The sequence below is a fragment of the Gobio gobio genome, assembly GCF_949357685.1.
Source record: "Gobio gobio genome assembly, chromosome: 14".
In the NCBI taxonomy this organism is placed as follows: domain Eukaryota; kingdom Metazoa; phylum Chordata; class Actinopteri; order Cypriniformes; family Gobionidae; genus Gobio; species Gobio gobio.
The window spans coordinates 28,432,282-28,452,650 of NC_137107.1; the positions used below are offsets into that span (position 1 = coordinate 28,432,282).

Consider the following 20,369-nt stretch of genomic DNA (forward strand, 5'->3'; position numbering starts at 1 on the left):
TAAAAACTCGAAAGTATGATAAACAGTAATAAAATCTTTCATAGGGTTCATTCTGGGAACGTTAAAAATAGTGTTCTGGGAACGTTAAAATGACGTTAGGAGAATGTTAGAACAATATTAGGAGAACGTTAGAATAACATTAGAGGAACATTAAAATAACGTTCTGGGAAAGTTAAATAATGTTAGAGGAATGTTAAAATAATGTTAGAACAATGTTCTACAAATCAAAACATACCAACAACACATGACAAAAAGTAGAAAGTATGACAAACTGGAAAAAAATCTGTTTGTTAGTATAACCATTGTTAGGGAAGGATCCTTTCAAAACGTATTTAGTTACAGAATACAGAATACATGCCCAAAAATGTAATTTGTAACGTATTCCGTTACATTACTCAATCTGAGTAATCTTTACTTCCACATTGAATTGCATTTTATAAGTGTATATGCGGCCATCAAATCCTGCTTACTAAACAGGCTGGTGTGTTTTTCTGTTCCAACTGGCTGAATGTGTTAGGCCCAAGTCTCCCTGAACATGCAATATATTATAATTTGCTGTAGAGGAACAAAGAATGTAAGGGTGTTTATGCAAAAGATGTTTTGCTTGGTTAAAAAAGAGAAGAATTTACCAATTTTCCCTTTTCAGTTTCTTTATTTACTCAGCTGTTAAAAGTGTGAAAATATACAAATAAAATATTCTGTTTCTGTACAGAACTTGCCATTACATCTAAAGGATGATATGAAAATTTCCATAAAAAATTTCAAGATTGTTATAGCTGACAAGGGCTGCACGATTTGGGGAAATATTTAATTACGATTATTCTGGTTCAAATTGCGATTTAAAATGCGTTTTCTTTTTACAAATGAAGTGTTTATATATTAATATGACTAATAATAATTATTATTATTATTATTATTGCTAAATAAAATATTTAACAAAACAAGAAATAATACTATTACAATAACATTTCCATTATTAAAAATAGAGTATTTAAGAATAAATATAACAATATAATAATAATAATATTTTACAAAAAAATCTGCTGTCTGATGGTTGACAAGTGCTCTCAACAAGTCTGTTTAATGTGATTTAATAAGTTTTTGCACATGGGGAATTTTTCTAATGCTGTTTCATGATTCTATTTACATATGTATATGTGGCCTCAGCTCAACTTTTGTCAACTCCACCAGTATTTTACACCGTCAAGTGAAGGTTTTTGTTAATTTTGAAAGAAATGTCTAATTATTTTTTCAATTTATTGTGTAAAAATGTTAAAACATCAATGCAACTACATGATATTGTGTCTTAATTACCTAAGAACATTGGTGATATATGTTTAGTATTAAAAGGAGGGAGGAGAATTAAGGAATTTAGAAACTGGGTTGTTCATAATAGTGTGAAACCCAACAAAAAATAAACAGAGAATGTATTTTATGACTTAGCTCCTTTACTGAACACCAGTATTACATAACTGAAGACTTTACACTGTTTTTGGATAGTTACAATTAAATTAGCATGCTTTTTAGTGTGTCTGACAGAGTTGACAAAAATTAAGTTATGGAGTGAATAAATATAATATAAAATATTTAGAAATAAGCCCGTTCCCATACATGGTTCATTATCTAAGACCTTTGTCTACAAAAATGCCAATTATTAATAATGTAGTGTTCGTTTTTATTTTTTAACATCTAAAACATAACACTTTAACATAAATAAACACCTCAATTTTTCTTATGAGTGGACTGGAGATTTATGTCAGAGAGATGTGCTACAATCAAAAGAGTATTAAGAAAAGCATGGAAGAGAAAGACAATATACACATAAAAATTTGAACAATTTGTTTTCCTTTATTCTACTCGATACAAACACATACAACATACAACTTGCTGGCAGCTAGTCATTATGATTTTTACATCTGAAAGAAAGTTCAAACATGTTTAACAATAATCTCCCCAGGAAACTGGTCTCGTTTTTTTGTTCAATCTGCAGAATCTGAAATAATGTTAATAGCAGGCATCAATTGCAATGTTTTTTTTTTTGATACTTTAAAACTGAAACTGCAGTTATTGAATCTGTCACTTTGTTTTAACTTTCTTCAACCCCTCTGTCTCCGTCTTCTCAACACGCCTCTTTTTCCCCTACCACCTTATTCAGACTTTCAGGCAGAGCTCCAGGTACCCCAGAGCAGCAGTAGAGTCATAACATAGATGAACATAAACAGCAGGTACATGCAGAAGAGGAGCCTGTCCACTTTCAGGCACAGTTCCACCCAGTAGGACTGTGAACTGCCCTCATTGTCCTCCTCCTGAAGGTACAGTCTGAGAGACATCACCTCCTGCAGGATTTTCTCCAGTGGAGAGTCACTGTTTGAGACATCTGTCAGGGAGAACAGGTCTGGCTCTGGAGAGAGATCAGACTCGTAGCCTGAATAAAAGAGAACAGAGTTATTAAACCATTTAGAAGCATGTGGTATAGTATGTGAGTGTGGCCATTATATATATATATATATATATATATATATATATATATATATATATATTAGGAATGCACAGAAATGAAAATTCTGGGCCAAAACCAACAATTCTGAATGCTCTTAGCTGTAAACTTTTTTCAAAATTATTCATTTATTATTTTAAATTAGATTATTTTTGCGTAATTGTATTAATATTAGACTTCAATAATTATTAAATTCAATAATTTGAATGATATGAAGTTTAAAAAATACAAGCCTATATATATATATATATTAGGGCTGTCAAAAGATTAATCGCATCCAAAATAAAAGTTTGTGTTTACATAATATATGTGTGTGTACTCTGTTAATTATTATTTATATATAAATACACACACATTCATGTATATATTTAAGAAATATTTGCATGTATATACTGTATATACATTTATATAATCTATAATATATATAAATATAAATGTTTTATATATAAAAAGAATATTTTTTTCTTAAATATATACATGCTTGTGTGTGTATTTATATATAAATAATAATTGACAGAGTACACACATATATTATGTAAACACAAACTTTTATTTTGGATGCGATTAATCGCGATTAATCTTTTGACAGCCCAAATATATATATATATATATATATATATATATATATATATATATATATATATATATATATATATATATATATATATATATATATATATATATATACATTTATATAATCTATAATATATATAAATATAAATGTTTTATATATAAAAAGAATATTTTTTTCTTAAATATATACATGCTTGTGTGTGTATTTATATATAAATAATAATTGACAGAGTACACACATATATTATGTAAACACAAACTTTTATTTTGGATGCGATTAATCGCGATTAATCTTTTGACAGCCCAAATATATATATATATATATATATATATATATATATATATATATATATATATATATATATATATATATATATATATATATATATATATATATATATATATATATATATATATATATAACTGAGGGATGGGGGTTAAGATCAAAGGCACAGTAGTGATCTCGGGACCGGAGTTGCACAGTAGAGAGCAGGAAGTAGAGGCGCGATTATCAAAAACCCGCTCACACTCTCACAGATGCTGAACAATTCATTATGTTGGTGTGAAATAAACAGTTATGGAAATGTAGAAATTAAAGTTAAAGCTTGGGTAAAACTTTCACGGGTAGAAGGTTGGAAAGACACAGGTTACGGGTTGCCTGGAACTCGGCATAATACACAGCGTTGCCATGGACAATGGTGAGTATGGACCGTTTTCGCATTTCCGGGGTTCTCAGAAGCGGAAGTAGTCATAGTTGGGTAGTGGTGAACAGGAGATATAATAAAAAATGTTGTATACAAATATCATTTTTTTGTATTTCCATTTGCTCCAATAGCAAAAGAAACAGAAAATCTATGATAGAGTTCCCACGTCTTTCCTAAAGAGGGAAAAAATATAGAGGGATTGATTGAGAAACGTGTTTACTGGTGCGAGGGTCGAGACTCACATGAGATCACAGCAAATGGTAACGATCCAATCAATTCCCAATAGAAAAAAATCAAGTCCCACCTTACATATTTTTTCTTGTTCTCTGTTAGTTCTCGCAAAAATCGGTTGTTTTATGGAGGGAAAAAATCTAAATGATGTGAGTTTTTGCTCAAAACAAGCAAAATTATCTGCCAACGGGGTGAGAAAAATAATCGTATTTCTGTTTACGATAGAAACAAGAAACAAGATTTCAATCAGAAACAAGATTATTTTTCTCACCCCATTAGCAGATCATTTTGCTTGTTTTAAGGAAAAACTCACTTCATTTAGATTTTATTTTCAATAAATGTAATTTTACTTATCTAGTAAATGCATCTTGATTTAAGAATTTTTAGATATTTAGACTAGAAACAAGACAAAATTCCTAAGTAAGAAGAGCATTTTTTGCAGTGCTGGACATGGGTGGAGTTATGTTTAACGGGTTATGGTAAGGTTTAGGTTGTGGTTTGACCATCTAGCTCCATCCATCGTCTCTGCAGAGAACAGCCTCTCAAATAAAGTCTGGTAACATGGGATTGAATATATGGCATGAGAGTTTGTCCTCCCATGTTTTTTGTTTTTTCTGATTTGGCCACACAGCATATGACGGGGTGTGTTGCAGCAAAATGTTCAGTGATTTATTTTGTTTTGTTTGCACTTATGCTTTGTGATATTTTAGTTACGGCTGCATTTCTATTTGTATTACACTCTTCGTGTCAAATGTCTTGATAACTTACTGAACTGTTTTATATTTTTGAAGACCAATATTAATAATAAGTCTTTAAGTGTACTATACATGAGGAAAAAATCTTTAGCCACTTTTGCAGAACGTTTCACAGTCCCCTTTGGAATCCATGGATTGACCGCAGAATGCCGCAATTAACCAATCAGAATCAAGCATTCTTTAGAGCAGTGTAATAATATATATAATGATATTATGAAATGAACAATACTTTACAGTTTTATTTATTTATGAATAAACTTTTGGTTGTTAGTCCATATATAAACCATAATATAGAATTTTTATTTGTATTTTAATTTTTTGAAATGTATTAGTATTCAGTATTACTTAAATAATAACAACACAGTATTAGTATTGTTTATTAACAAATACATTTTGTTTATAACTAATGTCAGCATATAGAACCTGTAAACAGCATAATAAATGGATAATATTCTCTCGCCTACCCCCTGACTGGTCCATATCATCCAGTGTCTTCATCGAAGTGAAAGCGCTCTCAATAAAGCTCAGGTCCATTGAGCCGTATTTGTCTAGCAAGCAAGCAGAGATGGACATCTCCTTGACTTCTGTCTCACTGTAATGCAAAAGCTTCACTACGAAAATGGACAATGACAAACTAAGCACCAGCAGCGCCATGCAAACAGCAAAGAAGACCCCTATGGCAAAAAGATCAGACATTATTGTCAGTAAGGTGAGGTTGCTGCCAATCACAGTGTTGTTAACAGGGGAACATAGTAATTAGGAAGAGCTCTGGCTGTACTATACCAATGAGGGGTGTTTTAATGGCCGTGGCAGGGATTTCATCCATCAGGTTGACTCTGATTACAGTGAAGCCCAGGAGAATGCTGGTCTTGAAAGTGATGCGAGTTCCACTGTTTGGAGGCAGATAGAAACTGGTGACATCCACCACCATGAAGAAGATGCTCGGGATGAGCAGACTTACCACGTACAGCAGGGGGCGCCTGCGGATCAGCACCTTCAGAGAGAGAGAGAGAGAGAGACACAGAGTGGCTGGGATTGAATGCTCTCTGGGTGATATTTATTTCATCACTTGCCATCAGAAAAATGTGCTCTCGGAGTCTGAAATGGCTGTGTCTGAAGAGGAATTACATAACAAGCTTAAGCCCTCTCCCCATTTCCTGGATTTGCTAAATCGGTCCAATTTCTCATTCTAGAACTGAAATTGTTTTCCCACACCTCAGCTCCCCCTGAGAACCCAACCTCACTGCCATTGAGCTATTTCCTCTCGCTGCCCCTCATCTGGATCAGGACCATCCATTTCACTTTCCTTATTTAAGGTTGCTTAAGCTTTCACAGTACAACAAAGAGCAATTTCATACTGACTTAAACATGTTCCCTACCCATTTGCCCAATGAGTAAAAACAAATATGGATCTCTAAATGGCTTCAGCAATGAGCCGCAGAGCAAAGGTAATCAAAGAACACAGCCGTTTCCATGGTGTGCGCATCTTAGTGGAACAGGGTGGATTGCCCATGAGCTTTGAGCTATTGGCCAATTCCTCCCACTGAACACGACGTTCATTGATCAAATGCCAGAAAGACAGTCTCATTATCATCATCCTTGCTGTGTGTTGTCTGCCGCTAAGCCTCATCTATTGGCATTAGTGTGACTCCACTAACAGCCATGCAAAGGTTGGAGAAGGGTTGCGACACGTCAGACTGCACTGTTACGTGTAATGTCTCAGTCAGCCTCCGAAAATGAACATCTGTCAAACACCAAATTCAAGTCTAATTTAGTAAATAGAAAAATACATTGAAAAACATTATTTCATTTAAAAAACTTTAATAAAATGTAATATTTAAATTGAAATATATATTATAATATCACAATTTTTTATCACTTTAATCAAATTAAATCACAATTGAAAAAGTCACAATGTGATGATGTGAAGGAAGTAGCAACAGATCTTTTCAATATTGTGACGTGCATCTGAGTGAAGCGATTGAAAAAGAAATCATAGGGCAGAGACATGGAGTCGTCTGTAATAAAGATTAAACAGACAAAATTATTGTCTAATTATAATAACTCCAAACTACAACTACCAAAATAACTTATTTACTTACAAGTTACTTAGTACACTAATATAAAGCGACATACAAATCTTAACTCTTTGATTGTTTATATCGTCACAAAAAGTAAACTAAGTAAACTATATTATTATCCAGCAATATATTTAAATTTGGATATATAGCACAAACATACTGTACAGTTAACTACAAAGCAATACATTATATATATATATATATATATATATATATATATATATATATATATATATATATATATATATATATATATATATATATATATATATATATATATATATATATATATATATATATATATATATATATATATATATATAATCTGGTGTGATTGTATATATTGTCTCAAAAAATAAACTATATTATTACACAGCTCTATATACATTTTATATTGATTACATTTAAATTAACATTTAATTGTATTAATTTATGCACATTATAATCACACTCATGTAAATCTATATACACTATATAGCAAATCTGACCAGCTTGATTGTTTATATCATCGCAGAATGTAAACTTTATTATCGCCCAGCTCTAATCTAAAGGCTTAGAGAAATTAGTTTATTATAAACGTTAACATTTTTTGATTTTCTGTAAAGCTGATTTGAAACAATGTGTATTGTAAAACTATACAAACAAAATTAAAATTGAAATCTAAAGCCGTCAATGAATGTCATTTTTACTGATTGAATAATCCTCACATTAAACTGAATCTGCGCGTAGTCTCTGTCCTCTAGATTCAATGTCCAATAGTGAGAAGGGACAGACAGCAGCTCCCATTCACCATTATTCATGAACTCTCTTGTGTCACTGGCGATTTCCTCAGCAGGCCTCCATAGAGCTAAATCCACTTCACTCACTGTCAGAGAAACACATCAGCAGTTCATTGCGTTATTGTAGTGTTTATGTTGGCAGGTTTGTACGGAGCGTATTTAAAGTGTCAGCTTTTAAAAGATTCTAACCAGGGCTGATCAAAGTAATCACAGCAACTCTCATTATATGGAGACCAGCTTGTTTGCAAAGGAGTGTAAGCACGAGCTGTGTATGAGTGAGTCATTTACCTGAGTGGAGCCAGCTGCGAAAGGTCAGAGTGCAGTTCTGCTTGTCAAAGGGAAAGGCATAAATCTCCAGGTGACAGGCTGAGACCACCTGGATGGGTTTGTAGTTTTTTACTGTTCCTGAGCAGTTGACATAAACATATGGGATGACTGGGGATTTGCCAACATCGACGCTGGAGAGAGAGAGAGAGAGGAAGACATATGATGCAATGAGAGTACAACTTGACAAAATTAATTTCCAGAAAACAAAAGGAGCTTGTGATGTGGGCAGGAAAGGTACATCTATCATGTACATACAATTCACTTATGATGACATCAGGCACCCAGATGGCATCCGAGGACAGCGATATTTCAGTGATTCCATCAAACTCTTCAGGATCCCAAACAAGAAACTCATCGTTCCATATCTGAAACATTAGAGTAATGTGGTTTACTCTTACCACCCAGCAGCTCCCATGAGAGATTCAGCTCTCTCAAACATTCCGATTTCATGCATTTGAAAATCTGATTATTGTGTATTTGTTTCTTTGCAGGACCTGTCTCCGAAAGGTAAAATTAAATGTCTTTTATGAAACCTCTTCATTCATTGCACTCTTCTTTTAAAGAAATAACTGTTTGTGTGACATGCCATTTATGTGGACCTATATCTTGTGAAACATATATAAATATTTGTTTATTGGTAATATTCAGAATTAAAGTGTATGTTCAGGTTAAAGTCAAATGTCAGATTTTTTATTTCAAGAGGTTACAATGTTAAAAAAAAATACACACATTAAACTAATCCGAATAGTATTTTATGCATATACAACCATGCTGCTGATTTCATTATGAATCATTACCCTTAGACAAATTAATTGATACTAACTTGGCGATACCAAATGCTGGTGGTAACTTTCTGAGTCTGTCCATCCTGTGAAAAGACAGGTGCAAAATTACTTTATTATATTGACATGGAAAGTCTGTTACTTTAACACCTGTGCTGTAGGTTTATTTAGTTAACAACTTCTAGCAGTGAACGCTCCTATGCATTGCATATAAAAAAAGCTTTACATGATCATTTACAAGCAATACACTGTATCTCTCTAAAGTTTAAAATGTACTTACCACATCCAGGACGGATTGGATTATAAGGTCAATGTAAATGGTAGTTGGTTTGGTCCAGTTCTGGACAGGCCGAACACCACTGTTGTATTTGCGAAGCAATAACCTGGTGAGTTGGTTTAGAGCAGATCTCTTAGGTTTTTCTGGGACTAACTCAGCCTGTGGAAGAACTGTACAGAAAAGTTAATAAATACAGATCTTGTTTATGTTATAATTATCAGTATGGTTTGGCAGCATACAGAATTAAATTACATTAATTCCATAAAATTCACAATAAGTACATCATTCACTGAAAGGTTAGGTGGCTTTTTAAACAGTCTAAAAGGTTTAGCTGGGTTGCATCCTTTGAATAATAAATGTTAATGCAAGCAGCTATAACTGAATGATACTTAATACAGTAAAAACAAGAAGCAGCACTGGACTTACCTGACAGTAACAAAGATAGCAAGAGGACAGGACTCATCCTGGCAATTCAATTCCAAGATCTTCAGAAGAAGACAAATGCAAACTTATTCAAATCACTTTCCACAGCCTTTGTCCCAGCTTTTAAAATTGTACCCTATTACAAAGTCCCTTTTATTCCGGCAGAGTGCCATGGAGCATCAGAATGGCCGTTGTACACATGACTGCAACAAATGCACAGCAGTAACTTGCTCACTACTCCAGCAAATTGATTTTCCATTATGACGGTAAGAAGATCTGGGTTTAGTGAATAGGATGTGTACTCTGACTGCTTAATTTATGGACCCTATATACTAGAGAATAATGGGTCATACTACATACATAGCCTACTCACAATTATATTGTCAGTAAAATCATCCAAAAAACACATTTATTTTTATTTATATATTGAGCATTAGCAGGATAATGCAATGCTGCTTTTCTCAATTGGTGCGTATTTCAACAAAATCATTGTAAGGTGTTAACTTTTATTTACTTTGGTAATGACATTCTTAATCAATAAGCTTTAGACATTTATCAAATACACCAGATGTTTTCAAACTGGGTCCTCCAGAAGGTTCTAAGGGGTCCCCAGAAAATTTCTGAGAATAAAAAGACAAAGCAAAAATGTATAAAGTCTACTGAATATTCTAACTGTTTCATTTCTGTTTCATGTTTCTCTCCTTTCTTGCATACTTCTTGTATACATTGCAGAATTATATATGTTTGCTTTGTATCTTTAGTGAGTTTTTCTCACTATAGTCCCCTTTATCTCGCTCACTGGGGTTGTAAGGCAGTTTTCTTAACACAGTACATACATTCTTCAGGTTTATACATCCAACATCAATAGCCAATTTAAGTTGGGAAACAATATGTTGTATTTATAATGTCAGACGTACTATTTATTTAACAGTTTAAATGTTTTTTCATACATAAAAATAGATGGATTTTAGGAAGGGGTCCCTCATAAAGGTTCATCCTATTTGGGGGTCCTTGGCATCATAAAGTTTGAAAACCCCTGAAATACACAGTAAATCGAGTGATAGTGTAGCAAAAAGCGTAACATACCATAAACCTAAAAACTAGGCTACGTTATAGTATAGATTTTATTATTGTTTTGTTTACATACCCTAACTAAAGTAACAATATTGTCTGAAAACAACAGCGTAACGTTAGCTACTGGGCTACGGTGTCATCAACGAAATTAAACAAAATGACTGAAAACAACTTTCTGAAGGAAATCCCATATAAATGTAGTAAATCGTTACATTTTGGGCAACCAAAATTGGCTTTTATTTATGTTTAATCCACATTACCTCTGTCTGGATGAGACATTCATGATTAATTGCGGGGTCAGAAAATGTTCACACTACTCGTTTCTTTTGACGATTGACTGTTTGCCAAGCGCGCGCACGAGTGAACCCTTGTCCAGCGCGGCGAGGGTGTGTGTGTGTGTGTGGGTGTGTGTGTGTGGGGGGCATATGGAGTAGGTCACACTCTGGAGTCAGGGCGAAGAAATCTGGAGAAATATATATATATAAAAGGTCATTGCCATGAGAGTTGAACAGGATTTTGAACATGGGGAAACGTCTGAAAACTCGGTAAGTGTGTTGTATTTTAAAGAACATGTCAAATTAAAAAGCCTAATTGTGACAATGCTTCTGTTAATGAGATCTAGACACAGCAGTGACTGTCACTGTCTTTTTTTGCTTTAAACATGTTTTAGTGGTAGACTGACTCTAACAGGCCTGCACTTTTAATTTAACTTATAAAGGATGTTTTTTTTTTAAATCCTAAACAAATCCAATTGGAATTTCTATCCTAATTTGGAAACAAGGATCTTAATAGGAATTTTCTAATTGAAAAATCAGTATTCCAATTCAGAGTTCTGACAAGCATTACACAAAATCCAATAGTACTTTATATTCAATTTTCACTTTATCCACTTGTTTGATTTTTAGATGAGTTTTATTTGATCCCATTAGGATTGTTTCCCAATTACGATAGTACTCCAATAGGAATCTTGTCCAGATTGGAAATCTGTTTTGAAGGGCTTCATTTTGAAATGTTTTAAATAAGTTTCTTAGCCTTAAACAATCCTTTTCTTAAATCTTAAAGTGTTTCAATCTTTAATGTTATCCTCTGAATGAAATCTAGGAATTATTGTATGTTTTTCTTGTGTTTGCTTGTGTCTCTCAAGCTCATTTATGATAAACACAGGCGCTATCTGTGTCGAAGGCCCAAAATAGAGCTCTGGGTGCTTCTCACAGGCCTCCAGCTCACCATATATGTCTCATGCTCCCAGCCTAGGGTGACTGGCTGCCTCCACAACCATGCTAACATTCCCACCTGCTGTGCTGTCAGAGTTTCTTTATATAGTGCTGTAGCTCCTGCATCTATTATCTGGGCCAATTACTTTTTTTAAAAATAAAAAAAACGTTTACATACCACATGCTAAAGCCTATTTTCAGGCACACTGTACTTGGAAACATTTTTATTGTACAGTGCAGACATTTTCATGCAGGAGGCTTTCATAAATGTTGATCAGGCCAGCTATAGACTCCTCCATCCCACGCTCATTTGACACCTGAGTCAGAAATGCGGTTATGCTAGGTGTTAAATCCAAGTGCAAATTACATCTCATATCATATTCTTGTTTTTAACTCATCAGTTCACACCTGCTCTTTTTTGCTGGAACAGATCCTGTTATTGAGTAGTTAATTGCTCAAGTGAGTCTTGTTATCAGGAACAGAAGTATTCTCAATATGCCTGTGGCAAAGCATTTGAATTTTTGATCCACAGAAATTAAAAAACAGCATGTTTGCTTGTCTTTTTCAGAGCCAAATGCTACTTAACCAGCTCAAAGAGATTACTGGCATTCAGGATCTGCAGGTTCTCCAGAGCGCCCTGAACGTATGTTCAGCACTTATCCATGTGTTTATAACACAAGCAGCAGATGTAATGTTACTGACATGGCTATTAATAGAAAATAAGCCAGACAAATGTTTGTAAATATGAAAATCATACCATGTGCAAGAGTTTCCCTTACATTCATTGGTAAGGGTTGGGTAACCTAGACGTGGTACTAAAACAAAGCATGTATGTCTGATGACCTAAAGCAAAACATTTTGTGCCCAAACTTGTTTTGTATTTCACTAGTGATGACTAATTGCACAAAAACTCTTTATCTAGGCTAGCCAGGGTGATATCAGCCATGCCATTGGGCTACTGACCACCCAGCCCCCAGAGGAGCACATAACCGAAGAACCCACTAAAGCCAATAATGAGAGGAACACCTCCAATACACAGAACGGTTGGCTGAAAAGACATTATTAGTGTTTATCACTTTTTCCAAAGATTCATATAGCAGTCATAATGCCATGATGTTTATTTTATACTCATGCAGTTCACCCGTCCTCATGTAACTGGAATTGTTCTCAGGTTCTGCTAAAGACGATCTGCAGACCGCCATTGAGCTTAGTCTTCAGGAGTCACAGCAGGCTGAAGCAGAGCGCAGAGAGCTGCACAGGTTCGGTCCGGATAGGGTAGACTGGGGCAATTGTAAAATTGTTATACAACCCCAAATCAGAAAAAGTTGGGACAGTATGGAAAACGCAAAAAAAAAAAAAAAAAGTAATTTCTAAATTTACTTTGACTTGTATTTCATTGCAGACAATATGAACACAAAATATTTTATGTTTTATCTGGTCAACTTCATGTCATTTGTAAATATGCATCCTTTCCTTTCATTCAGACCTGCAACACATTTAAAAAAAAGTTGGGACAGTAAAGCATTTACCACTTTGTAATGTTGCCATTCCTTTTCACAACACTTAAAAGACGTTTAGGGACTGAAGACACCAAGTGATGAAGTGTTTCAGGTGTAATTTTGTCCCATTCTTCCTGCAAACAAGTCTTAAGGTGGGCAACAGTACGGGGTCTTCGTTGTCGCATTTTGCGCTTCAAAATGCGCCACACATTCTCTATTGGAGACAGGTCGGGACTGCAGGCAGGCCAGTCAAGTACCCGTACCCTCTTCCTCCGCAGCCAGGACTTTGTAATGTGTGCAGAATGTGGTTTTGCATTGTCTTGTTGAAATATGCATGGACGTCCCTGGAAAAGATGTCTTCTTGAAGGCAGCATACTATGCTCCAAAATCTCTATGTACTTTTCAGCATTAACGGTGCCTTCACAGAAGTGCAAGTTACCTTTGCCAAGGGCACTGACACAACCCCATACCATGACAGACCCTGGCTTTTGGACTTGTTGCTGGTGACAGTCTGGATGATCCTTTTCTTCTTCGGTCCGGAGCACACGGCGTCCATTCCTCCCAAAAAATACCTCAAATACTGATTCATCTGACCACAGTACATCACAGTACTTGTGATGGTCCATCCCAGATGCCTCCGAGCCCAGAGAAGTCGACGGCGCTTCACTGTTAACATAGGGCTTCCTTTTGGCACAGTACAGTTTTAACTGGCATTTGTGGATGTAACTACGTATTGTGGTACTTGACAAAGGTTTGCCAAAGTAGTCCTGAGCCCATGTGGGGATATCGCTTATAGATGAATGACGATTCTTGATGCAGTACCGCCTGAGGGATCGGAGATCACGGTTGTTCAGCTTAGGCTTGCGCCCTTGTCCTTTACGCACTGAAATTCCTCCAGATTCCTTGAATCTTTTAATTATGTTATGCACTGTTGAATGTGAAATATCCAAATCTCTTCCTATCTTTCTTTGAGGAACATTGTTTTTAAACATTTCAATAATTTTCTCACGTATTTGTTGGCAAACTGGCGATCCTCGGCCCATCTTTGCTCCTAAAGGATTAGACCTTTCTTGGATGCTGCTTTTGTACCAAATCATAATTACAATCACCTGTTGACATCACCTGTTTCAAATCACATCATTATTTAACCATTTTACCTCATTACTAGCCCTAAATTGCTCCTGTCCCAACTTTTTTTGAAATGTGTTGCAGGTCTGAATGACAGGAAAGGATGCATATTTACAAATGACATGAAGTTGACCAGATAAAACATGAAATATTTTGTGTTCATATTGTCTGCAATGAAATACAAGTCAAAGTAAATTTAGAAATCACTTCTTTTTTCTTTTTTTTTGCGTTTTCCATACTGTCCCAACTTTTTCTGATTTGGGGTTGTACTTTTCTTCATAAACTCATAGACTGCTACAAATGTACAAATCATCTCCTTTTGACATCATAAATATTTATGTGTGGCAAAAGAACCCTATCTTTCAAAGTATGGGGTCAGTGAGATTTATTCTTAAGCAATATTAATACCCTTATTAATATCAAAAGTAACATTAAAGACATTTATAATGTTACAAAAGATTTTAATTTCAAATAAATGCTGTTATTTTCAACTTTCTATTCATCAAAGACTTCTAATATATATATGAAAACTTCAGATGCAAAAGCCGTCTCTAAAGTCTCCTAAGTCCATCTTTCTCAGGCTTCTATGTATAGGTTTCTACCTAAGTACCATTACTTCTGAATGGGCTGAGGCTGGGATTTAGTGTGTTTGAAGTGAAAGTATTTTATGAACATATACTATATGTGGAAAGCATTCACTCTGTATCGTTATCTCATTTTTGACCGAAGTGGCTTTTAGAGGCTTTAGCATCTGAACTCTTCATATATATATATATTCATCTGAAAAATGCATCTTTGCCATCACAGGAATAAATTACATTTTAAAATATATTAAAATTGAAAAATAATTTAAATAGTAAACATAATAGACATTTTCAAAAATCTTATCGACCCCAAACTTTTGAAACATAGTGTATGTCACCCACTTGTGCCATGAATTACTGTGTAAATAATCAACTTGTAATAATCAAAATACTAGATCATATTATAATATAGAATCTAATACTATAGAAAATAGTTGATTTTAACAGTGGTTGGGGGCAATTGTAATAGTTGCAAAACATTATTTTAACACGCTGAATTTCAAATTTCAGCACACCTTAAAATTATATCATTGCTTTAATACATTTTAATAGTAATGAATGATTTTCATTATTATACGGTATATGATTTCTAATTATTTTATACACTTTTATTTCACTATTATATAGTATTTTCATTATGATCAGTCAAAAACATTCCTTCAGCTCGACATTTTGATGAAATAATGTTCATTATGTGTTTTAAAGGTTTACAGTTTTTTTTTTGTTCAGTCATAAATTCAATTATAATGTCATGCTACAATTAACTTTTAATCAACAACCTGAAGAATGTTTAAACTCAAAGGCATCAAAACAGAATAACATTTTTGGACACAAAAACGTATTTCTCAAAATAATTTTAAGTTTAAACATTATTTAAATCCCCTTTCCCTGGCAGAGAGAGAGCGAGAATCACTCAAACTTGAGTGTGAATGAACCAATTTAGAGCTTTACAATTTCCCCCTTCTACCCTACTACTAGTGATTTGTGTGAATTTAAGAATCGGGCAGCAGTAACTGTCAGACTCTGGTCTTGACTGTCTCACCCACTCCTATTTCTGCTCTAGGGCTCTTGAGGTTAGTGCAGAAGAGAATGCGGCCCGCATAAAAAGGAAGAGGTGTGAGGCATCTGGAGAGAGCTGCAGCCCCGCTGACTGGATCCGACAGGAGGACTGTCCCGTGGGCATCCGTAATGTAGGAAATACCTGCTGGTTCAGTGCTGTCATTCAGGTGTGTGAAGTTTTTAATCACCAATTTTGCTTTGAGACGATAGAAAAGTAGAAAAGAGTGTTATGCTTGTTTGCATATGTAAGCTTCACTTTTAGGACTAGTTTCAAACAGCATATACGTTGAGTTGTAAAAGGTATTTGTTTGTGTTAAACTTAACAGATTCTTTGAGAAATCGAATTCAAAGCAAAAGCACTGCTCTAAGTGTTCTCGTCTGACCTGTTACTATATGATCTGATCGTATTGTGCAAATGAAATTAGTGTTGCTAATGACTGGAGAATAGAGAAGATCAGGTTGAGTGTCTGTTTAGTTTTTTTTGTTTTTGGTTCCTGACTGCAGAAGTGTCTCAGAGCTGTAATTTGATTATATCCATTACCAGACTGAATTTAGCTAGGCTTCTCAGATGTCTGTGTTGAAATATAAGCCTTTACTGATATTGATAAATGTCTGAGCTAATTAAATAGAGCATTGTTTTGATGATAAAGAGAGGCATGAACTCATGGAGTGAGTTTATGACCTATAGATAAGTAACAAACAATGTTTTGTTAATACGGGATGTAATGCAGTTTAATGATGTCATTTGTCCCAGCATGGATATGAATATCTCTATCGTTCAAACGTTTCGTGCATTAAATTGACCAAAAGTGACAGCGAAGACTTTTACATTGTTACAAAAGCTTTCTATTTTAAATAAATTACTTATAATAACTTTTTATTCATCAAAGAATCCTAAAAAAAAATGTGTCATGGTTTACACAAAAATATTACGCAGCACAACCGTTTCCAATAATAAGAAATGTTTCTTTTTATGAGGAACAACTGCACCTAGACATCACGAGACAAGACGTTACTACACATGTCAACAAAATCAGTAACAACTGTGTAAATAAAACTGACAAATGGTCAAGTAATGGAACTATAATTGATCATGGCCTAGTGCATGCTGGGAAGAATGTGAATGGAACTAAAAATAAAAAAATATATCTTATTCTCTTGTCTTTAGTCTCTGTTCCACCTGCCGGTCTTCCGTAGACTAGTGCTCAACTACTGCCTGTCTGAGCGTGTACTGGAGAAATGCAAGAGTCATTCAGTGAGTAATCTGCCAGATGAGCATGAGTATCATTTCTACTAAGTACGATACATGAATAACATATTTGTTTTTATATATTTTTTAAATTTGATATGTAAATAACATTCAGAAACTGTATTTGATGCATTTTATCCATAGACTGTAAAAAAATAACACGATTTTACCACAATCGAAGTCGAAGTTATGTACTTTAACTTTCAGTTGTCTGCTTTAATTAATCATTAGCTAATTATTTGCAAAGGTATCATTATGATCATCACACATGACTATTAACTATTAATCATATAGAATGTTCATTAGTTGCTGATGCAGTAATCATTAAAGGGTTAGTTCACCCAAAAATGAAAATTCTGTCATTAATTACCCTCATGTCGTTCGACACCTGTAAGACCTCCGTTTATCTTCAGAACAGAAATGAAGATATTTTAGTGTAAATCTGATGGCTCTGAAAGGCCTCCATTGGCACAATGGCACGGTTCACTCTCAAGACCCTTAAAAGGTACTAAAGACGTCGTTACAAAGTCCATCTCACTACCGTGGTTCTAAAATAACTTTTTGAATAGGCGACAATAGTTTTTGTGCGCAAAAAAACCCTAAATAACGACTTACATAGTGATGACGATTTCAAAACAAGGCATCATGAAGCTTCGAAGCGTTATGAATCAGCGAGTCGAATCAGAGGTTTGAATGGCCAAATTTCAGCAGTTTGGCGGTTTGGCACGCGATCCGAATCATCATTTGTGTGAACTAACCCTTTAATATACAGTGGTGCAAAAAGTATTTAGTCAGCCACCAATTGTGCAAGTTCTCCCACTTAAAAAGATGAGAGAGGCCTGTCATTTTCATCATAGGTACACTTCAACTATGAGAGACAGAAGGAGAAAATCACATTGTCTGATTTTTAAAGAATTTATTTGCAAATTATGGTGGAAAATAAGTATTTGGTCACCTACAAAAAAGCAAGATTTCTGGTTCTCACAGACCTGTAACTTCTTCTTTAAGAGGCTCCTCTGTCCTCCACTCGATACCTGTATTAATGGCACCTGTTTAAACTCGTTATCAGTATAAAAGCCACCTGTTCACAACCTCAAACAGTCAGACTCCAAACTCCACTATGGCCAAGACCAAAGAGCTGTCAAAGGACACCAGAAACAAAATTGTAGACCTGCACCAGGCTGTGAAGACCGAATATGCAATAGGTAAGCAGCTTGGTGTGAAGAAATCAACTGTGGGAGCAATTATTCGAAAATGGAAGACATACAAGACCACTGATAATCTCCCTCGATCTGGGGCTCCACGCAAGATCTCACCCCGTGGGGTCAAAATGATCACAAGAACGGTGAACAAAAATCCCAGAACCACACGGGGGGACCTAGTGAATGACCTGCAGAGAGCTGGGACCAAAGTAACAAAGGCTACCGTCAGTAACACACTACGCCACCAGGGACTCAAATCCTGCAGTACCAGACGTGTCCCCCTGCTTAATCCAGTACATCCAGAGCATTTGGATGATCCAGAAGATTATTGGGAGAATGTCATATGGTCAGATGAAACCAAAATATAACTTTTTGGTAAAAACTCAATTTGTCGTGTTTGGAGGAGAAAGAATGCTGAGTTGCATCCAAAGAACACCATACCTACTGTGAAGCATGGGGGTGGAAACATCATGCTTTGGGGCGTTTTTTCTGCAAAGGGACCAGGACGACTGATCCGTGTAAAGGAAAGAATGAATGGGGCCATGTATCGTGAGATTTTGAGTAAAAACCTCCTTCCATCAGCAAGGGCATTGAAGATGAAACAAGGATGGGTCTTTCAGCATGACAATGATCCAAAACACACCGCCCGGGCAACGAAGGAGTGGCTTCGTAAGAAGCATTTCAAGGTCCTGGAGTGGCCTAGCCAGTCTCCAGATCTCAACCCCATAGAAAATCTTTGGAGGGAGTTGAAAATCCGTGTTGCCCTGCGACAGCCCCAAAACATCACTGCTCTAGCGGAGATCTGCATGGAGGAATGGGCCAAACTACCAGCAACAATGTGTAAAATCCTTGTGGAGACTTACAGAAAACGTTTGACCTCTGTCATTGGTTTTTCTGGATTTTTTTTCTCATTCTTTACTTCATAGTTGAAGTATACCTATGATGAAAATGACAGGCCTCTCTCATCTTTTTAAGTGGGAGAACTTAAACAATTGGTGGCTGACTAAATACTTTTTTGCCCCACTGTATAGTTTAGTTCTTCATGAGTCATACATTAACTCATGATTATCTGTGCATTAGTTAAACAGGAATTGCATGAATTAATGCATATTAGTGTGAAATGTGTAAATGTCAATGTGTGAGTGTAAATGTCAGAATTATTAAGTGCAACCTGCACATGCGCATTTAATGTTTTTGCAGTTTTTACATGGGTTGTAAATCGTGGCGAGAGACTGCTCAAAACTGCGTATGCGTACGAGTCAAAAGAAGTATACTTTGCAAGGATGTGCATTCGACAGCGTATACGATATAAAAAAATTAAGTATACCTTTGGCTTAAGTTGTAACTTACGCACAACTAGTGCAACCGGCCTCTGAACCCTAACACCTAACCCTAACTTAAGTCTACAGTCTACAAATACTCAATGAGAGTTAGTTGACATGTAGTTGCAAAGTTACTTATAGTTAGTAGTTCCACAGCCAGCTGACTGGATTTCTGTTACAGGAGAAAAGAAACATTGCCTTCATGCAGGAGTTGCGTTGCCTGTTTGCTCTGATGGTGGGCTCGAACCGTAGGTTTGTAGACCCCTCTGCAGCAGTCGAGCTTCTCAGGGATGCGTTTAGAACCAGTGAGGCACAACAGGTACATCATTTGAATGATATGATTCACAGCTGTTCTGTCAGGGGCTAATATTAAAATGAAACAGTTGCAAATGATGCACTAATAAAAGGTACCTTGAAACTGTTTATGAAGCTATATAAGAGCTTCTTCTAAATAGAGACTGTGCTGTATTCTTGGAAAACAGTGTTTATTTTAAGGTTGCTTTTTCTAGGACGTCAGTGAATTCACACACAAGTTGCTTGACTGGCTAGAAGACGCATTCCAGCTGGCTGCTAATGGAAAGTAAGTTCATAAATTATAAATATTAATAG

The 20,369-nt window shown here is 35.2% G+C and overlaps 2 protein-coding genes across 6 annotated transcripts in view; one reads left to right on the forward strand and one right to left on the reverse strand.

The window, feature by feature from the left end:
- Nucleotides 1-1,824: 1,824 nt before the first annotated feature.
- htr3b (5-hydroxytryptamine (serotonin) receptor 3B) lies at nucleotides 1,825-9,731 on the reverse strand. Its single transcript, XM_079834625.1, has 9 exons — nucleotides 9,433-9,731; nucleotides 9,010-9,176; nucleotides 8,771-8,815; nucleotides 8,203-8,312; nucleotides 7,909-8,078; nucleotides 7,549-7,706; nucleotides 5,544-5,754; nucleotides 5,225-5,434; nucleotides 1,825-2,425 (listed from the first exon to the last, which is right to left on the reverse strand). The coding sequence occupies exons 1-9, from the start codon at nucleotides 9,467-9,469 to the stop codon at nucleotides 2,160-2,162; spliced, it is 1,374 nt and encodes a 457-aa protein (XP_079690751.1). The 5' UTR covers nucleotides 9,470-9,731; the 3' UTR covers nucleotides 1,825-2,159.
- A 1,100-nt stretch (nucleotides 9,732-10,831) lies between these two features.
- usp28 (ubiquitin specific peptidase 28) overlaps nucleotides 10,832-20,369 on the forward strand; it is a 30,461-nt gene continuing 20,923 nt past the window's right edge. For 4 of the 5 annotated variants that reach the window (XM_079834629.1, XM_079834627.1, XM_079834630.1 and 1 more), the window contains exons 1-8: nucleotides 10,874-11,048; nucleotides 12,286-12,360; nucleotides 12,640-12,760; nucleotides 12,889-12,976; nucleotides 15,992-16,154; nucleotides 17,156-17,242; nucleotides 19,942-20,079; nucleotides 20,270-20,340. In XM_079834629.1, coding sequence (XP_079690755.1) covers nucleotides 11,001-11,048; nucleotides 12,286-12,360; nucleotides 12,640-12,760; nucleotides 12,889-12,976; nucleotides 15,992-16,154; nucleotides 17,156-17,242; nucleotides 19,942-20,079; nucleotides 20,270-20,340 — 791 coding nt within the window. In that variant the 5' untranslated portion in view covers nucleotides 10,874-11,000. Of the gene's footprint in view, nucleotides 11,049-12,285; nucleotides 12,361-12,639; nucleotides 12,761-12,888; nucleotides 12,977-15,991; nucleotides 16,155-17,155; nucleotides 17,243-19,941; nucleotides 20,080-20,269; nucleotides 20,341-20,369 lie in introns of all 5 variants that reach the window. The other variant, XM_079834626.1, reaches the window with a different exon arrangement.